Genomic DNA, 20112 nt, shown 5'->3' with positions numbered 1-20112 from the left:
TTTTTATCGGCCGGTAATATTATTGAATGTTTCAATAATTATAATTCAGTCCTCATTATATTTGTCGATAAAAATATTATTGAAAACCAAATTTTAGAAGTTTTCTTAAATATTTGCAATGATTTGTTTTAATGTAACCATATAATTTTGCAAATACAGTTTATATGACCCTAAAAAAAATAATAAAATAAAATAAAAATAAAAGTAAAAATTAAATAAAACAAAACGAAACAAAAAAAAATAAAAAAATAAAAATAAAACAAAAAAAATAAAAAAAATAATATAAAATAAAATAAAAATAAAATAAATAAAATAAAATAAGATAAAAGAAAAAATAGAGAAAAAAATAAAAGGTTTATATGAACTTATTGCATAAGGTATAGTACAATAAAACAAATAAATCAGATTTTTATTATGAATAGTGAAACAAAAGAAAATATATCTTTTTAAGTTGAGAATATATTTCAAATTTATGACTAGTAAAAATGAAAAAAATATTAATTTCCAGTCTATAAAGATTTACCGATCTCCACATCGGAGCCTCCTTCTAAAATCTTAATCCTGCGATTAAGACTGTTAAGATACTGGTCAACAAGATAACCTAGATCGTTAAGATCCTTGGCTAGAGCAGGATAATTATGACCCCCGGCTGGATAGTTAACTGTCCAATCTGAAGAAATCGATACATATCTTCTGTGAGGTTAACCTCCCTGTTGTCCTTCTTCTTCTTAAGCAGAAGTTTATCGGCTTTGGTTATCCTCTGTTGGACAAACTCCTGTTGATTGACCATATTATTGTGCCAGTTAATTTACGGCAAGTTCCAAAAAGTAGTAATCACTTGGTTCATACCCTCAACGGAGGGCCACACCTCAGGGGTAGGATCGTAGGGACTGTAAATGATAGCTCCGGCATTAATCCCACATAAAGTGAATATCTCATGCGCTTTTTTGAGCAATCCCCTCTTCCTTTTTTGTAGGTTGTTTTTCTCGAGGAGTTATTGACGATGAAAGCAAGTTTCACCTTCCTTCTCGTCATGGTGTTTGTTGTGTTTATTACTTTGTGTAGTGTGTGTTGTGTTTTGAGTTCAGGGATGTGTGTGTCTTATATAGTGATAGAGAGCTATGAAAAATTTATCTTTATAAGTAGGGAATATATATATATATAGATTTATGAAGTAAAAAAAACAGAAAGAATAATCACCTGCCAATAAAGATGTGATTAATATTTTTGTGGACTATTGAGTTAAATTATCTATATATGATTGAATAGTCGACAAATATATTAATCAAATTTTTATCAGCCGGTAATATTATTGAATGTTTCAATAATTATAATTCAGTCCTCATTATATTAGTCGATAAAAATGTTATTGAAAACCAAATCTTAGAAGTTGTCCCAAATATTTGCAATGATTTGTTTTAAAAGTAAACATTTAATTTTTGCAAATACAGTTTATATGACCATAAAAATAAATAATAAAAAATTAAATAAAGATAAAAGTATAAATAAAATAAAACAAAAGAAAACAAAACAAGAAAAAAATAAAATAATATAAAAAACTAAAAATAAAGTAAATACAAATACAAATAAAAAAAAAAAAATAAAATATAAAAAAAAAAAAAATATAATATAAAATAAAATAAAATAATATAAAATATAAGAAATAATAGAGAAAAAATAAAAAGGTTTATATGAACTTGCATAAGGTATAATACAATAAAACAAATAAATCAGATTTTTATTATAAATAATGAAACAAAAGAAAATATATCTTTTTAAGTTGAGAATATATTTTAGATTTATGACTAGTAAAAACGAAAAAAAAATTTAATTTCCAGCCTATAAAGATTCACCAATCTCCACATCCGAACCTCCTTCTAAAATCTGAATCATGCGATTAAGACTGTTAAGATACTGGTCAACAAGATAACATAGATCGTTAAGATCCCTGGCTAGAGCAGAATTATTATGACCCCCGGCTGGAATAGTTAACTGTCCAATCTGAAGATATCGATACATATCTTCCGTGAGGTTAACATGCCTGTTGTCCTTCTTCTTCTTAAGCAGAAGTTTATCGGCTTTGGTTATCCTCTGTTGGATAAACTCCTGTTGATTGACCATATTATTGTGCCGGTCAATTTCCGGCAAGTTCCGAAAAGTAGTAATCACTTGGTTCATACCCTCAACGGAGGGCCACACCTCAGGGGTAGGATCGTAGGGACTGTAAATGATAGCCCCGGCATTAATCTCACATAAAGTGAATATCTCATGCGCTTTTTTGAGCAAACCACTCTTTCTTTTTTTGTAGGTTGTTTTTCTCGAGGAGTTATTGACGATGAAAGCAAGTTTCACCTTCATTCTCGTCATGGTGTTTGTTGTGTTTATTACTTTGTGTAGTGTGTGCTGTGTTTTGAGTTCTGGGATGTGTGTGTCTTATATAGTGATGGAGGGCTATGAAAAATTTAATCTTTTTAAGTAGGGAATATATATATATATATATATATATATATTTATGAAGTAAAAAAAAACAGAAAGAATAATCACCTGCCAATAAAGATGTGATTAATATTTTTGTGTACTATTGAGTTAAATTATCTATATATATGACTGAATAGTCAACAAATATATTAATCACATTTTTATCGGCTGGTAATATTATTGAATGTTTCAAAAATTATAACTCAGTCCTCATTATATTTGTCGATAAAAATATTATTGAAAACCAAATCTTAGAAGTTGTCCCAAATATTTGCAATGATTTGTTTTAAAGTAACCATATAATTTTTGCAAATACAGTTTATATGACCCTAAAAATAAAAATAATAAAATTAAATAAAAATAAAATTAAAAATAAAATAAAATGAAACAAAGCAAAAAAAAATACAAATACAAATAAAAAAATAAAATAAAAAAAAATATAAAAAATAAAATAATATAAAATAAAATAAAATAAAAATAAAATAAGATAAAAGAAAAAATAGAGAAAAAAATAAAAAGGTTTATATGAACTTATTGCATAAGGTATAATACAATAAAACAAATAAATCAGTTTTTTGTTATAAATAATGAAACAAAAGAAAATATATCTTTTTAAGTTGAGAATATATTTTAGATTTATGACTAGTAAAAACAAAAAAAATATTAATTTCCAGTCTACAAAGATTCACCGATCTCCACATCTGAGCCTCCTTCTAAAATCTGAATCATGCGATTAAGACTGTTAATATACTGGTCAACAAGATAACCTAGATCGTTAAGATCCCTGGTTAGAGCAGGATTATTATGACCCCCGGCTGGAATAGTTAACTGTCCAATCTGAAGAAATCGATACATATCTTCCGTGAGGTTAACCTCGCTGTTGTCCTTCTTCTTAAGCAGAAGTTGATCCGCTTTGGTTATCCTCTGTTGGACAAACTCCTGTTGATTGACCATATTATTGTGCCGGTCAATTTCCGGTAAGTTCTGTGTTGGGGTCGAAATCGGACAAGGCAAAGTTGGCTTCCAAATTTCCGTTTAAAATTATTTACTTAAGATTTTTTTACGGTTTTTCGGAAAAGAAAAACTTATACGAAAAATTTGCGGAAAAATCTTGTTTTAAGACAACGATTCTTTAAAACGACGATTTCCTAATCAACGATTTAAGAAATCAACGATTTCTTAAAAACAACGATTTCTTAATTAACGACTTAAGAAATCAACGATTTCTTAATCAACGACTTGAGAAATCAACGATTTAAGAAAGTAACGATTTCTTAAATTCAAACAGAACTTTGTTATCAAAGGACCAAACCTCCGCAAACAAGCATCCTAAGAGAATCGTAGCTTTGCGATAGGTTCAAACACTTGGATAACGGACCTCAGACCACAGCATAAACCCGATCGCGATGGCAATCGGGTCACGAACGAGAGCTCGGGTGCTATAGCGAACGGATCACGAGACCACGCTCGGTCACTATAGCGACCGAGCTACGATTACAGCTCGGTCGCTATAGCGACCGAGCCACGTACACGGCTATAGCGACCGAGCCGCATCCGAGCCTCGGTCGCTATAGCGACCGAGCTGCGGATAGATCTCGGTCGCTATAGCGACCGAGCTGCGGACAAAGTTTGGTCGCTATAGCGATCGAGCATTCGTATATCGATCATTTTCCCAAACGTCCGAAGTCTTCCGAAACGATGATACGAATTAAAACTATGCATTCTCGACTATCCGTATAGTCGTTCTCCGCAACTCGTGACTATCCGTTTCTTGATCTCTCGATCAAATGGAATCGTCCGTTTGGTTTACGATAAAAACCGCGGAAACTTAACCTTATCGGAATAATCGTAAAAAACGTCTCGAATTGAAAAGATGGCCCAAAGGGCCGTAAACTTGATTCGAGGCCCACTTACGATTTCTTAAAAACCCATAAACCTTATGACGGTTTATGCTTGGAGGATAAGTATAAGTTTCCGCGGAAAAAAATGGAAACTTTCAGCAGATAATCATGAAGAACGGAAAAATGGAATATTCCCATTTTTCGACTATGACGGCTTAAGGGCAAAAGGGGGAAGCGTAAACCGACCTAGGAGGGAGTATATAAGGAGTTCAAGGCGAGAGGCATAGAGGGATCACTTTTCCAGAGCAACTTAGCACTTAGAGCGTTTTAGGCAACTTTCCGTTTTTGTTTTCGAGCTGCGACTCAATTAGGTTTAGCCACCTTCGGGTATTAGAAATAGGGATCTCGCCGACAGCTCTCGTAGCCGAAGCACGTTACCTTGTTGTTACGCTCATACGCAGATTCGGAATAAAATCCTTCTTGCTCTCTTTTATGATTTTTATTTTATTTTCTCGTTATTGTCGTGTTCTGATTGCTTGACGTGTGGTTTCTCAGAAATCCGGGACCTTCTGGGAAATTAGGGTTTTCTCTAGTTTCCTTATTTATACGAAATATTGACGGTGCAAATTTCGGTTCCCACAGTTTGGCGCTAGAAGGGGGGGGGGGGTACAGATCAATCTTACTCACGACCGGCTCACGCTCAATCAGACATGACTAACGACGATTCAGCAAACTTGCAAACTCCTCTAAACGGAGCACCCAAGGACACCTTGAACACTCCCGCAGCGGATGTTTCCGCGGCCGACGCACCTGCTAACGCCGCATCGCTCGACGAGTTCAAGAAGGTGCTTTCCGCCTACGAAAAGAGGTCGGATGAGCAGGATAAACTCGTGGGAACCCTGACCAAACAGGTTCAAACCTTAACGGCAAGGTCCCGTGCAGTTCTCCCTCGCGGAGCTACGAAACTCCGCGGAAGGAGGCTCGAGTTCGCGACCCCACACGATAGGCCTGGAACTTCGCAGGAACGTCCTTCCGGACAAATCCCTAGCGAAACATCCCCTGTCGCCAAAGGCCACTCGGAGAAACCTCCGACGTCCGAAAAGGACACTCAGGAGGATGAAGTCAAGCGTATCGACTTGGAGCCCAGCGATGACTCCGACGAAGACGCCGACGTCCATCCAAGAAGAACCCGCAGCCGTTCAGCTCGGGAAAATTCTCTGTTCGATAAACCCATGACGGAAGAAGAGGAAAACCTCTATTGGATCGAACAGGAGGAACTTGCCGAAAGACAACCGAGATCACTCGCAGCGAACGCCGACAAGCTCGGAAAACCGCTGGAGAGGATCCCGACATACGCGATCTCCGCGATTACATCACCAAGACCGCCGCGGAAGTAAGGGCCGTGAAATCGCAGATCCACCACGCCACGAGTGCTGCCCCAGAAATCGACAGGCTGCTCGAAGTGGCTCGTAAAGCGCCCTTCACCGCACGAATCTCCGAGACTAAGGTATCTAATCCGGGAAAGCTCAAGATACCGATGTATAACGGTACGACCGATCCAAAGGCGCATCTCCAGGCGTTCCATATCACAATGGGAAGAGCCAGGCTTAGAGAAAGCGAGAAAGACGCTGGTTACTGTCGCCTGTTCATCGAAAATCTCGAAGGTGCGGCGCTCGAATGGTTCTCCCGGTTGAAGCGAAACTCCATCGGAAGCTTTCGCCAACTCGCATCGGAATTCCTCCTCAAATACTCTATGTTCATCGATAGAGAAACTTCCGATGTCGATCTCTGGAGCTTAACCCAGGAAGAGGGTGAAACCCTCCGAGAGTTTATAAGCCGTTTCAAACTGATCATGGCGAAGGTCAGCGGAATCAGTGACAAAGTCGCCATCGACGCGCTTAGGAAGGCGCTCTGGTACAAGTCAAAGTTCAGAAAGTGGATAATGCTCGAAAAACCTCGCACGATCCAGGGCGCCTTCCACAAAGCCTCGGATTACATAATGATCGAAGAAGAGACGAAAGTCCTGTCGCAAAAACATAAGCCGGCAAGGAACTCTTCAAAAGACGTGGATCCGAAGTCGAAGAAGAAAACCTCTCGTAACGACAAGTACGTCCATCACGAGGGGGAAGAGCTCCAAGGCGCGCACAACTACGCTGTCAATACGAAGCAGGGCAGAACTTCGGAGAATACATGGAACCGTAACCAGAGTTACGACAAAAACGTCTACTGCGAGTTCCATCAGACCGAAGGTCACTCAATGGCTAACCGCAAAGTCGTAGGAGCAAGACTGGCCGCGAAGCTAATTGCTGGAGAACTCTCTGGAGTAACCAGCATCAAAGATCTAATCCTCGACTCCGACCGTCCGCCAAAAACCAACAAGAATCCTCCCGCAGAGAACTCGTCGCCGAGAAATCAGGCGGGGGATAAACGCGAGAGAGGACCGGACGATAGAGGAAACGATAACTCCCGAAGGAGGGTCAACATGATCATGGGAGGATCCCAATACTGCAAGGACTCGGTCTCAGCCATCAAGGCCTACCAACGGAAAGCCGAGTCAACTGCGAAGTATCCTCCACGGTCGCCTCCCCGAGACGGACAGAACACCTCGATCACATTCACTGAAGAAGAGGCCTGCGGAATCGATCAGCCTCACTGCGACCCCTTGGTCGTCGATCTCGTGATAAGAGATCTCGAAGTTGCGAAGATACTCATCGACACCGGAAGTACGGTAAACTTAATCTTCCACGATACCTTAAGGAGGATGGGCGTCAAGCTCGGAGAAGTCACCCCGGTACCAAAACCGCTCACGGGTTTCTCCGGACAAACGTCCATGAAATTATTTACTTCGAAATCAGACAAGGCAAAGTTGGCTTCCAAATTTCCGTTTAAAATTATTTACTTAAGAATTTTTTTACGGTTTTTCGGAAAAGAAAAACTTATACGAAAAATTTGTGGAAAATTTTTGTTTTAAGACAACGATTCTTTAAAACGATAATTTCCTAATCAACGATTTAAGAAATCAACGATTTCTTAATCAACGACTTAAGAAATCAACGATTTCTTAATCAACGACTTGAGAAATCAACGTTTTAAGAAAGTAACGATTTCTTAAAATAAAACGGAACTTTATTATCAAAGGACCAAACCTCCGCAAACAAGCATCCTAAGAGAATCGTAGCTTTGCGATTGGTTCAAACACTTGGATAACGGACCTCAGACCATGGCATAAACCCGATCGCGATGGCAATCGGGTCACGAACGAGAGCTCGGTTGCTATAGCGAACGGATCACGAGACCACGCTCGGTCGCTATAGCGACCGAGCTACGATTACAGCTTGGTCGCTATAGCGACCGAGCTGCAGCTAGATCTCGGTCGCTATAGCGACCGAGCTGCGGACAAAGGTCGGTCGCTATAGCGATCGAGCATTCGTATATTGATCATTTTCCCAAACGTCCGAAGTCTTCCGAAAGGACGATACGACGTAAAACTATGCATTCTCGACTATCCGTATAGCCGTTCTCCGCAACTCGCGACTATCCGTTTCTTGATCTCTTGATCAAATGGAATCGTCCGTTTGGTTTACGATAATAACCGCGGAAACTTAACCTTATCGGAATAATCGTAAAAAATGTCTCGAATTGAAAAGACGGCCCAAAGGGTCCTAAACTTGATTCGAGACCCACTTACGATTTCTTAAAAACCCATAAACCTTATGATGGTTTATGCTTGGAGGATAAGTATCAGTTTCCGCGGAAAAAATGGAAACTTTCCGCAGATAATCATGAAGAACGGAAAAATGGAATATTCCCATTTTTCCGACTATGACGGCTTAAGGGCAAAAGGGGGAAGCGTAAACCGACCTTAGAGGGAGTATATAAGGAGTTCAAGGCGAGAGGCATAGAGGGATCACTTTTCCAGAGCAACTTAGCACTTAGAACGTTTTAGGCAATTTTCCGTTTTTGTTTTCGAGCTGCGACTCAATTAGGTTTAGCCACCTTCGGGTATTAGAACTAGGGATCTCGTCGACAGCTCTCGTAGCCGAAGCACGTTACCTTGTTGTTGTTACGCTCATACGCAGATTCGGAATAAAATCCTTCTTGCTCTCTTTTCCGATTTTTATTTAATTTTCTCGTTATTGTCGTGTTCTGATTGCTTGACGTGTGGTTTCTCAGAAATCCGGGACATTCTGGGAAATTAGGGTTTTCTCTAGTTTCCTTATTTATACGAAATATTGACGTTGCGAATTTCTGTTCCCACATTCCGAAAAGTAGTAATCACTTGGTTCATACCCTCAACGGAGGGCCACACCGCAGGGGTAGGATCGTAGGGACTGTAAATGATAGCCCCGGCATTAATCCCACATAAAGTGAATATCTCATGCGCATTTTTGAGCAAGCCCCTCTTCCTTTTTTTGTAGGTTGTTTTTCTCGAGGAGTTATTGACGATGAAAGCAAGTTTCACCTTCCATCTCGTCATGGTGTTTGTTGTGATTATTACTTTGTGTAGTGTGTGTTGTGTTTTGAGTTCAGGGATGTGTGTGTCTTATATAGTGACGGAGGGCTATGAAAAAAATTATCTTTTTAAGTAGGGAATATATATAGATTTATGAAGTAAAAAAACAGAAAGAATAATCACCTGCCAATAAATATGTGATTAATATTTTTGTGGACTATTGAGTTAAATAATATATATGACTGAATAGTTGACAAATATATTAATCACATTTTTATCGGCCGGTAATATTATTGAATATTTCAATAATTATAGTTAGTCCTCACTATATTTGTCGATAAAATTATTATTGAAAACCAAATCTTAGAAGTTGTCCCAAATATTTGCAATGATTTGTTTTAAAGTAACCCTATAATTTTTGCAAATACAGTTTATATGACCCTAAAAAATAAAAAATAATTAAAATAAGTAAAAATAAAAGTAGAAATAAAAGAAAACAAAACGAAATAAATAAATAAAAATAAAAAATAAATAAAATAAAATAAAATAAAAATAAAATAAAATAAAATAAATAATATAAAATAAAATAAATAAAATAAACTAAAATAAAATTAAAATAAAATAAGATAAAAGAAATAATAGAGAAAAAAATAAAAAGGTTTATATGAACTTATTGCATAAGGTATAATACAATAAAACAAATAAATCAGATTTTTATTTTAAATAATGAAACAAAAGAAAATATATCTTTTTAAGTTGAGAATATATTTTAGATTTATGACGAGTAAAAACAAAAAAAAATATTAATTTCCACATCCGAGCCTCCTTCTAAAATCTGAATCCTGCGATTAAGACTGTTAAGATACTGGTCAACAAGATAACCTAGATCGTTAAGATCCCTGATTAGAGCAGGTTTATTATGACCCCCGGCTGGAATAGTTAACTGTCCAATCTGAAGAAATCGATACATATCTTTCGTGAGGTTAACCTCCCTGTTGTCCTTCTTCTTCATAAGCAGAAGTTTATCGGCTTTGGTTATCCTCTGTTGGACAAACTCCTGTTGATTGAACATATTATTGTGCCAATCAATTTCCGGCAAGTTCCGATAAGTAGTAATCACTTGGTTCATACCCTCAACGGAGGGCCACCTCTCAGGGGTAGGATCGTAGGGACTGTAAATGATAGCTCCGGCATTAATCCCACATAAAGTGAATATCTCATGAGCTTTTTTGAGCAAGACCCTCTTCCTTTTTTGTAGGTTGTTTTTCTCGAGGAGTTATTGACGATGAAAGCAAGTTTCACCTTCCTTCTCGTCATGGTGTTTGTTGTGTTTATTACTTTGTGTAGTGTGTGCTGTGTTTTGAGTTCAGGGATGTTTGTGTCTTATATAGTGATGGAGGGCTATGAAAAATTTATCTTTTTAAGTAGGGAATATATATATATATATATATATAGATTTAGAAGTAAAAAAAACAGAAGGAATAATCACCTGCCAATAAAGATGTGATTAATATTTTGGTGGACTATTGAGTTAAATTATCTATATATGACTGAATAGTCGACAAATATATTAATCACATTTTTATCGGCCGGTAATATTATTGAATGTTTCAATAATTATAATTCAGTCCTCATCATATTTGTCGATAAAAATATTATTGAAAACCAAATCTTAGAAGTTGTCCCAAATATTTGCAATGATTTGTTTTAAAGTAACCATATAATTTTTGCAAATACAGTTTATATGACCTTAAAAATAAAAAATAATAAAATAAAAGTAAAAATAAAAGTAAAAATAAAATAAAACTAAACAAAACAAAAAAATAAAAAAATAAAATAAAAAATAAAAATAAAGTAAAATACAAATACAAATAAAATACAAATAAAAATAAAATAAAATAAAAATAACTAAAAATAAAATACAATAAAATAAAATAAAATAAAATAAAAATAAAATAAAATAAAAAAAAAAAATTAAATAAGATAAAGAAATAATAGAGAACAAATTAAAAGGTTTGTATGAACTTATTGCATAAGGTATAATAAAATAAAAGAAATAAATTAGATTTTTATTATAAATAATGAAACAAAAGAAAATATATCTTTTTAAGTTGAGAATATATTTTAGATTTATGACTAGTAAAAACAAAAAAAAAATTCCAGAGTATAAAGATTCACCGATCTCCACATCCGAGTCTCCTTCTAAAATCTGAATCATGCGATTAAGACTCTTAAGATACTGGTCAACAAGATAACCTAGATCGTTAAGATCTCTGGCTAGAGCAGGATTATTATGACCCCCGGCTGGAATAGTGATATACCATGGATTTCACCCATTTTCTACCATGGTATAGTAGTATTTTATTATATAACTAATGTGTTTTCTAGCCTATTAGGTATGTTTTCAGGTTCAGCAGCGTTTCGTGATAAAGTGATGTTTTTGGAGCATTTTGGAGTACAAGAGATAATACACCCGAGTTGACCATTCAAGACCAAGTCGGAAGTCAACATTGTGATAAGAATCGATTGATACTCATCCAGAGTTGTCGATCGATATAGCTGAGAAGATCCGCGTACTAGAAGATTATAATCGATCAATACACATCTAGTGTTGTCGATCGATATCGAGGACGAAATGGTTTAGCCGACTACTTCACCAAGACTTCACCAAATTATTGAATTGCCCCTGACGAGTTTTTAACCTAATGGAAATGCTTAAATATTCCTGCTAAGTGTTTTTGACGGCAAACAAGCTTTGATAAGTATAAGCAACAAGTCTTGAGAAGAAAAGCAGAGAGTGTGAGAGAAAGACTAGAGTTTTATATGTTTTGAGAGATTGGAGAGATCATTGAGAGATTTGTGAACTCCATTTGTTTTATATTCCCTATCTATGCAATTCTTTTATCTATCTTATATTATGAATTGCTTAGCTATGTCTGAGTAGTCTACTTGTTAGATCTAGGGTTTAAATAGGTTTGTGGGATTAGCCCCAAACTATAATTGCTAAGTTGTGATATTCATCAAATAGATTGCACCTTAAGCTTGTTCTAGAGTAGCTAACTAGAGCATAGATCACTAGGATCTTTGATATCTTGAATTATCTGTTTGAACTAGTTTTCTCCTTGGAGAAGAGCTAACCGCCCTCCTTGAGACCTATTGTTCATTATCGGCTCGCGCCTAGGCATATCTAGAAGCCGTCGATCGATATCCCGACAGATGAATCGATCAGCACTGCGAAAGGTGTATTGCTCGATATCTCTAAAGGATATCGATCGACTCTTTTTCTGGTCAACATACGACAGTTGAGGCCAGAGATCTAGATTATTTAACCAGTGAGACATCACTGAGAGTTAAGCGGCTGAGTTCTTTAGTATCATGCAAGCAACTTATTAGACATTTATAGATATTATAATCTCCATTCCTGAATAAAAGCCCTAAGTCTAGCACTCTTCATTATCATTTAAACAACCATCATATTGTTAGTTAGAGCAACTACCTTGCTCATTTTAGGATTGTCATTTACATTTCATCATAAAAACCAACTTCACCTAGGATTGATTAATTGATTAGATTTAATTGGTTCCCTAGCTCCTCCTGATTCGATCCCTAAGTACTACAGCTGAACCTCTTATTTGAGAGAGTAAGCTTTATAGGGTAATTTGAGCAGTATCAAATTTGGCGCCGTTGCCGGGGAGCTTTGATCGCCATTTGATTTAATTTTATCAATTTTAGGTTTTTCTTTTTCTTTACCCCCTTTCTGATTAAATTTTTTCTTGTCTTTTCAGGGCACATGCCCAGCAGTACCATAAGCAATAAGGGAAATCAACTACTATTCTCAGAAAATCCTGCACACTTGGAACGTTCAATCCACAAAGACCTACGCTCCGCATCGATCGACAGAACCGCAGTACCGTCGACTGATATTCACGTTCAACCGTCGACCGATACTCAGACAGCACCGTCGACTGATACCGTTCGCCGATCCACATCGTTCGACACTACCCACCGTACATCGATCGACACTAACCCGCGAGGCATGGTTGCGATTGTTATTCTCACGCAGGGCGAGAATGGAAACCTGTATGACCAAGATGGTCATCTGCGTAATGCAACAGGTCAGAAGCTAGATGCACAGGGAAACATAATCCCTGAGCCAGAAGCTGAGGCTACAGGAGAAGCTCAAACACGATCGTTGGCAAACTACAATCGTCCTGATGAGTACTACACCAACAGATTAGCTATTCGACTTCTAGAGATTCAGAAGCCGAACTATGAGCTCAAGCCTCAGTACTACTCTCTCGTGTCACAGATACCTTACTCTGGGTTATCACACGAGCATCCTATGGACCATCTGGAGAGGTTCAAGGATCTTATAGCTGCTATTCATATGGATGGAGTCCCTGAGGACTACCTACTCTGCAAGCTCTTCAAATACTCACTGATTGGAGAAGCTTCACACTGGCTCAAGCAGCTACCTACAGGATCACTGACATCCTGGGCCGACATCAAAAACGCCTTCCTGCATAATTTCTTTGATGATGCACGTGCTGAAGACTTAAGGAGCAAAATCGCCACTTTCGCGCAAAAGCCTGGTGAGACTTTTAAAGACGCGTGGATCAGATTTAAGTTATGCCAGCGAGACTGTCCACACCATGGATTCAATGAAGTGCAGCTGCTAAGCACTTTCTACAGAGGTATCGCCTTGAGGTATCAGATGGCTCTTGACACTGCTAGCGAGGGGAACTTCAACACCATGAATCCAATAGAGGCTGTGAGACTTATTGAGAACCTAGCCAACAGCAGCAGCAGCACCAAGAACACTGACTCTGACAAGAAGAAATCGGTTGCAGCCATCGGGGAGAACCAAATGAATGAAGTCAGAGCTAAGATAGATGTTTTACATGCATTTCTGGGGCAGCCAGTCTGCTCAGCTGAAGAAGAAGAGGCTAGAGAAGATGATACAGAGGAAGATGTGAACTACATTGGAGGTACTATATTTCAGAAATATGGGAACCAGAGTGGAAACAAAAACTTTTTTGGCAGTGGTCAGAAGAGTAACTACGACCAGAGTTCACAGTATCAGAAACCTTTCACCAACACCAGGAACTACGGCAACTCAGCTTACCAAAACTCACCACCACCCACCCAGGAGAGTAAGTTTGATGCCATGATTGATAGAGTTCTTGAATGACATCAGAAGCTTACAGTGGATTTCAATGGAAAGATTCTCTGTCTTCAACAATCTGAACACAAGGATAGACACCATTTGTAGTCAAGTTAGGAAGCTTGAGACACAAATTGTCCAAACTGAAGACTCTATCAGGAGAATTGGAACTTCTAAGGAAGTAGGAGAAGGAAGCATGAAACACCACGTGAATGCCATTATAGATGATGATTTCTGGCAAGTGGTGAAGCATGAGAAGCTACAAGAAGGAGATTTCGAAGTGGAAAGTTCACTAAGTTTCGGAGGATCACAATGGTGTCGATCGACACCAACTAGTCCACATCGATCGACACTAACGATGTCATTTCCAGATACGACTACAGATTGCAACGCGGTTAGGATTTTGACACATGCTGAATTCACGGCTTCGCATCCTCATTCACCCACCCCCACCTACGAAGATATCGACCGATGAGACGAGCCACTCATCGATCGACACAAAGATGAGACACGCATCGATCGACCCTTTACTCTACCTATCGATCGACACACACCTCTCACATACCGAGTGCAACTACCATTGATTGACATCAACGGAATCAATGCACTCCGACCCACACCGAAACCACAAGCTAACCCTGCAGAGACTTCTAGTAACCCTTCAGACACTACACCAAGGTTAAGGAGTAGAAAGGAGAAAACTCCTAAGAACCTTAAGAGGGAAGCTAATGAGAAGGAGATTGATGGTTTCACTAAGAGAGTTATCAGAATCCCACTAGAAAAACCCTTTGAGGAGGTTTACTTCACAAGTAGATTGTGGATGTTCTTCAGAGAAACAAGGGAGACTGAAAATGACATTAGGAGAATGTTTGACAATGTAAGAGAAGATATGAGGAAAAAGATCACATTGAAGAAGAAGAGTGATCCTGGGAAGTTTGCAATACCATGTGTAGTACAAGGGATTGAGTTTCCTCATGCACTATTTGACACTGGTTCATCAGTCAGCATCTTACCAAAGGTTATGGCAGACCATCTGTGTCTGAAAGTAGAGCCTTCACCAGAGATCTTCACATTTCTGGACTACACTCAGAAAAATTATGGAGGCTTGATCAGAGACCTGGAGGTACAGATTGGTAATGGAATTGTCCCTGTGGATTTTCATGTCCTAGACATCAAGTTAAATTGGAACTCTTCCCTCTTACTTGGAAGAGCATTTCTGGCTACAGTAGGAGCTGTACGTGACATGAATACCAACAGGATTTGCTTGACTATGATAGATCCAGATATCCACTACGACCATGTTAAACTTGGCAAACCACCAGCCAAAACCGTGGAAAAAGAAGATGATCCTGGTATCATTGCAGTTTGTCATTGTGAAGTAGAGTATGAGATAGAGTACTCGGGATCGATCGACAACCTCTCTACATCATCGATCGACACCAGCGAGTCAGAAGAGATAGACACCAACCATGGATTATCGATCGACAGAGGCACACCAGATGATAAACTCGATTTACCAGATCATTGCTACCCGAATTTCGCCATCCAACCCAACAGCAAAGAAGATGATTTCTCAGTAAGAAGTTGGGCAGATAGCGGATATGATGAAAGTTTTGCAGTAGATACAGCCAGATCTTCCCACAGTGGAAACTACAATAAAGAATTTGATGAAGAATTTTGGGAAGAAAGAGCTTGGGAAAACTACATGGAGAATGATAGATTTGCAGATCTTGATCCCAAATCGATCGACATCCACCGTCCACCATCGATCGATTATCTACTTCACCCATCAAAATGACATCCATCGATCGACATCACCAGCATCACATCGATCGATATTGACTCAGACGACTTAAAGGACAAAATCAGAATTTCACCGATTAGGGCAACAGATGGGTATATAAAGTTGTCAACATCAGCCATGAAAATTCAAACTTCAACAACTCATACCCAGCAGCTTCCAGCAACTAGCAACATAACCATGGAGGACTGCAACATCAAGAACAATCGATCCAACCCTGCAGCTAGACGATCACCATCGATCGCCACCACCACTGCACCATCGATCGATTCCTTTACTAGAGCTCAATCTCGATTTCATGATCCATATGATATCAGGAATGTTTCACTAACACCTGATGAATTTGGTATTTTCAGGGACACAGATGGTTTTGCAAGAGCAATTGATGGAATAGTTCTGCACATATCCAGAGAAGACATAGCAGACATCCTTCAAGTTGCCAATGGACCAGACAACCTGTTCACACATCAACATGGCCATCCAGACATCCTAGCTCACGTCCAAGACAACCACCACGTCACCATGAGAGAGGATACAGTTCCTCAAAGTTTCGGTCAACCTAGGAGTTCACCATCGATCGATACCGTTTCATCACTATCGATCGACGGCGAGCTACCCAGATCGATCGACAGCGCAAGATTCAGATCGACCGACAGACGTATTGAGTTTGGACGACGTGCCTTTAATACCGATGGATCCAGAAGATTCAGATGGGAAGCAAACGATGGATTTGGTGTCCACAGAGATGAGTTTGGACATGCTAGAGGAGTTGATGGTGAAATCATCCCTGTTACCAAGGAGCACATAAGAAGAATCCTGGAGAGAGCATCTCTTTTTCACAAGGGTTGGTTACGCCTTCCAGAACATACACGCCCTTACCATGCATACAGACCACCACCAGTACCCTACATCAGAGAGGAGATAGATGATATGGTGACTGATGTGTGGAGAGCTCAGGCACACCTTGGGGCAGACTTTCGCACATTGGTGGAAGATACTTTCCAGCCATTGGATAGAAGCTATGAAGCTCTCCAAAGTGATATGGCAGTGCTAAGAATGGAGATTGAGAGCATTAGAACCATGCTTGAGAAGGAAGCTACGCCACCTGTATCGATCGACACAGAACCTGCACCATCGATCGACATCGGCAAGACTACATCCAAGGACCAACCAGAATGTTCATCACCTAAAAGAGATGAATGGGAGATTGGTTACATAAATACACGGATTGGAGACGTGTACAGCCCTCTCAACAACAATGTCGAATGGTTAAGCAAGAGGATTGATCTTCTACAAAAAGAGTTGGCAACAATTCGCGAGAAAGGTCAGGCTCAGAATGCTACTGTTCCGTCGATCGACACAAACTCTTCACCATCGATCGACACAAGGTTCACAGCAATGGAGGATATAATGAAATCATATGAGGAAAGGCACAATCACTACAGTTCACCTATCATGTGATACCTGGATACACTGTCACAACAGTTGAACGAATTGCAACAAGACATTGGCATAGTTCAAGATCATCTTGGTCTTCGTGACAGAAACGCGACATCGATCGACAGGCTCAGACCTATATCGATCGACATCGAGCAACCACCAGCGCAGACAGTATGCTCAGCAGCAGAAGTTGATCGAAACAAACATGAGCTATACGAAGCTATGAATGCTATGGAGGAGAGACTCAACGGAAGAAGTGATGACATTGACGACACTCTAATAATAGAGTGAACAGCCTATGCAGAGCTACTCATCAACTAAAGAACGAGATACGTGATATGCAGTACCAAGGATAGCTTTCAGAATCGATCGACACAGTTATCACAGGATCGACCGACAGAACTCCCAGCGAAACGACCGACGCACATGTTGTAGCATGGATCGACACCAAATCCTTGGCAGACCGAGATCAGCTGATTCATGACAAGATCGACGCATTGCAGAATGAACTGAGGGAACTGTCAGAATACTCCTACAAAACCGTCTACAGGAATGTTGGCAGCATCGAATCTATTGAAAGAACTCTGAGGAAACTCACGGATACAGTCCTCAAGATAGATGAGAAACAGCTAAGAAGTGATGATGCCACAAGAAGCTTCAATGCCACATTGTTTGATAGGAGGAGACACGAATTGATGCTTGTTTCCCGATAAGCAGCAGTTTCTGCACCAACTGAGTCACACACCCACCAAAGTCAAGCTAAATGACTATAACAAAGCGCTGAGTGGGAGGCAACCCACTATTAGGTTTTCTTTTATTTTCTTTTTAAGTTATTTTTACATTTTTACTTTTATTTTTCGCATTTTTTTGCAGTTTTTAAAGATCCAAGTAGAATGATGATTCCGTCGACCGACACATTCCATTCACATCGCTCGGCACCACACGACCATTAGTAACGATCGACGTATAGCTTTACGTATCGATCGACGCCAATTGCGGTCAGGTTTAGTCGTTTTATCTTGTTACATTCAGTTCTTATGATTTATTTATTCACTCCGGCTGTGTTACACTGGGACAGTTTAATTTATGTCTGGGGGGGAGTTTACTAATATGTGTTTTTATTTTGGTTTTTTATTAAAAATGTTTTCAAATTATTTTTCACATAAGTACTAAATGGGGACATTGATATAGATTTATACTTGATTATCTAATCACTCTTTATCACCATTCTAGATTTACTGATTGCAGATAGTACTAAAGATGCTAAAGTGGATCAACATGTCACCTATATACACTAGCTGAGATTGTTTGAAGGAACCAAAGCTGACCTCCAACACTAATACTGACTTTATTTGCTTGTCTTGGGGCTTGGTAATCACTGGATCGGAATCCTCTTACGAGTCTGGAAGGTAAAAGTCTGTGTGTTTCTGGTTCCCTTCCTTCTCTCTCTTCGGCATCTCAAAGATCTAAGTTTTATGTTATAGAAGATTGAAATGATTTCTTGAAGGCAGAGGGGTAGGAGTGTCTCCTGCGACCCCAATATTCTAAATCTCAGGGATGATCACACATTGTGGAAACGAGGGATAGGTAAATTACCTGAGACCCCATTATTCGCTACACTTTGTCAAAATGTATTAGTTACAAATGCAAATGTCAATGAGATAGACTAGATGACCTTTGTGGCATCGAAACCTGTTGAAATTGAAACTAATAAGAGATTCAGAGAAGAGAGATGAGGGGAGAAAGGGATCAGAGAAGACTACCTGTGTGTTCAGATACTTGTTTGAGTTGAATCCATGTGTCCTTTGATCGATACTCCCAAGGTAAAGCCTGCACTTTTATTTTATGTTAAGAAATAAGGTTAGTATAGGGGAATGTCAGATAAGATTTGCTAAGTCGTGGACTAGATGAATTTGGTTGCTAAGCTAGGATAAGGCATAATGAACTTCTGTGATTAGGATGTTTAGATATGAATTGCAAACCCATAGAGTGATGACTTCAATATTTTGAATCTTTGAGTCCCTACTGTTTTCAAACCTTTTCCAAAGACTACTGGTTTTTGCTTGAGGACAAGCAAAGGAGTAAGTCTGGGGGAGTTGATATACCATGGATTTCACCCATTTTCTACCATGGTATAGTAGTATTTTATTATATAACTAATGTGTTTTCTAGCCTGTTAGGTATGTTTTCAGGTTCAGGAGCGTTTCGTGATAAAGTGATGTTTTTGGAGCATTTATGGAGTACAAGAGATAATACACCCGAGTTGACCATTCAAGATCAAGTCGGAAGTCAACATTGTGATAAGAATCGATCGATACTCATCCAGAGTTGTCGATCGATGTAGCTGAGAGAGCCGCGTACTAGAAGATTATAATCGATCAATACACATCTAGTGTTGTCGATCGATATCGAGGACGAAATGGTTTAGCCGACTACTTCACCAAGACTTCACAAAATTACGAGATTCCACTGACGAGTTTTTAACCTAATGAAAATGCTTAAATATTCCTGCTAAGTGTTTTTGACTGCAAGCAAGCTTTGACAAGTCTAAGCAACAAGTCTTGAGAAGCAAAGCAGAGAGTGTGAGAGAAAGACTAGAGTTTTATATGTTTTGAGAGATTGGGAGAGAGAGATCATTGAGAGATTTGTGAACTCCATTTGTTTTCTATTCCCTATCTATGCAATTCTTTTTATCTATCTATATTGAATTGCTTAGCTATGTCTGAGTAGTCTACTTGTTAGATCTAGGGTTTAAATAGGTTTGTGGGATTAGCCCCAAACTATAATTGCTAAGTTGTGATATTCATCAAATAGATTGCACCCTAAGCTTGTTCTAGAGTAGCTAACTAGAGCATAGATCACTAGGATCTTTGATATCTTGAATTATCTGTTTGAACTAGTTGTCTCCTTGAGAAGAGCTAACCGCCCTCCTTGA

At 38.7% G+C, this 20112-nt stretch overlaps 2 protein-coding genes across 2 annotated transcripts in view; one reads left to right on the top strand and one right to left on the bottom strand.

Annotated features, from left to right (window-relative positions):
* The first annotated feature begins 5856 nt into the window (after positions 1-5856).
* Positions 5857-8870, top strand: LOC130498113 (uncharacterized). The gene is made up of 3 exons (XM_056991476.1): positions 5857-6339; positions 6490-7110; positions 8850-8870. The coding sequence occupies exons 1-3, from the start codon at positions 5857-5859 to the stop codon at positions 8868-8870; spliced, it is 1125 nt and encodes a 374-aa protein (XP_056847456.1).
* A 792-nt stretch (positions 8871-9662) lies between these two features.
* Positions 9663-20112, bottom strand: part of LOC130498112 (agamous-like MADS-box protein AGL80) — a 27638-nt gene continuing 17188 nt past the window's right edge. The window contains exons 4-6 of the mRNA XM_056991475.1: positions 10920-11045; positions 9761-9944; positions 9663-9671 (exon numbers count right to left, since the gene is read on the bottom strand). Coding sequence (XP_056847455.1) covers positions 9663-9671; positions 9761-9944; positions 10920-11045 — 319 coding nt within the window. The remainder of the gene's footprint in view (positions 9672-9760; positions 9945-10919; positions 11046-20112) is intronic.

Source organism: Raphanus sativus, chromosome 7 (assembly GCF_000801105.2).
Source record: "Raphanus sativus cultivar WK10039 chromosome 7, ASM80110v3, whole genome shotgun sequence".
In the NCBI taxonomy this organism is placed as follows: domain Eukaryota; kingdom Viridiplantae; phylum Streptophyta; class Magnoliopsida; order Brassicales; family Brassicaceae; genus Raphanus; species Raphanus sativus.
This window is presented reverse-complemented; position numbering and strand designations above follow the sequence as displayed.

What these genes read in the sequence shown, in the direction of transcription:
- LOC130498113 (XM_056991476.1), top strand. Translation starts at nt 5,857, where the DNA reads ATGTATAACGGTACGACCGATCCAAAGGCGCATCTCCAGGCGTTCCAT. An exon ending in TGATCGAAGAAGAGACGAAA is followed by an intron (nt 6,340 to 6,489) that starts GTCCTGTCGCAA and finishes AATACGAAGCAG; the next exon opens with GGCAGAACTTCGGAGAATAC. An exon ending in AGCTCGGAGAAGTCACCCCG is followed by an intron (nt 7,111 to 8,849) that starts GTACCAAAACCG and finishes TTTTGAGTTCAG; the next exon opens with GGATGTGTGTGTCTTATATA.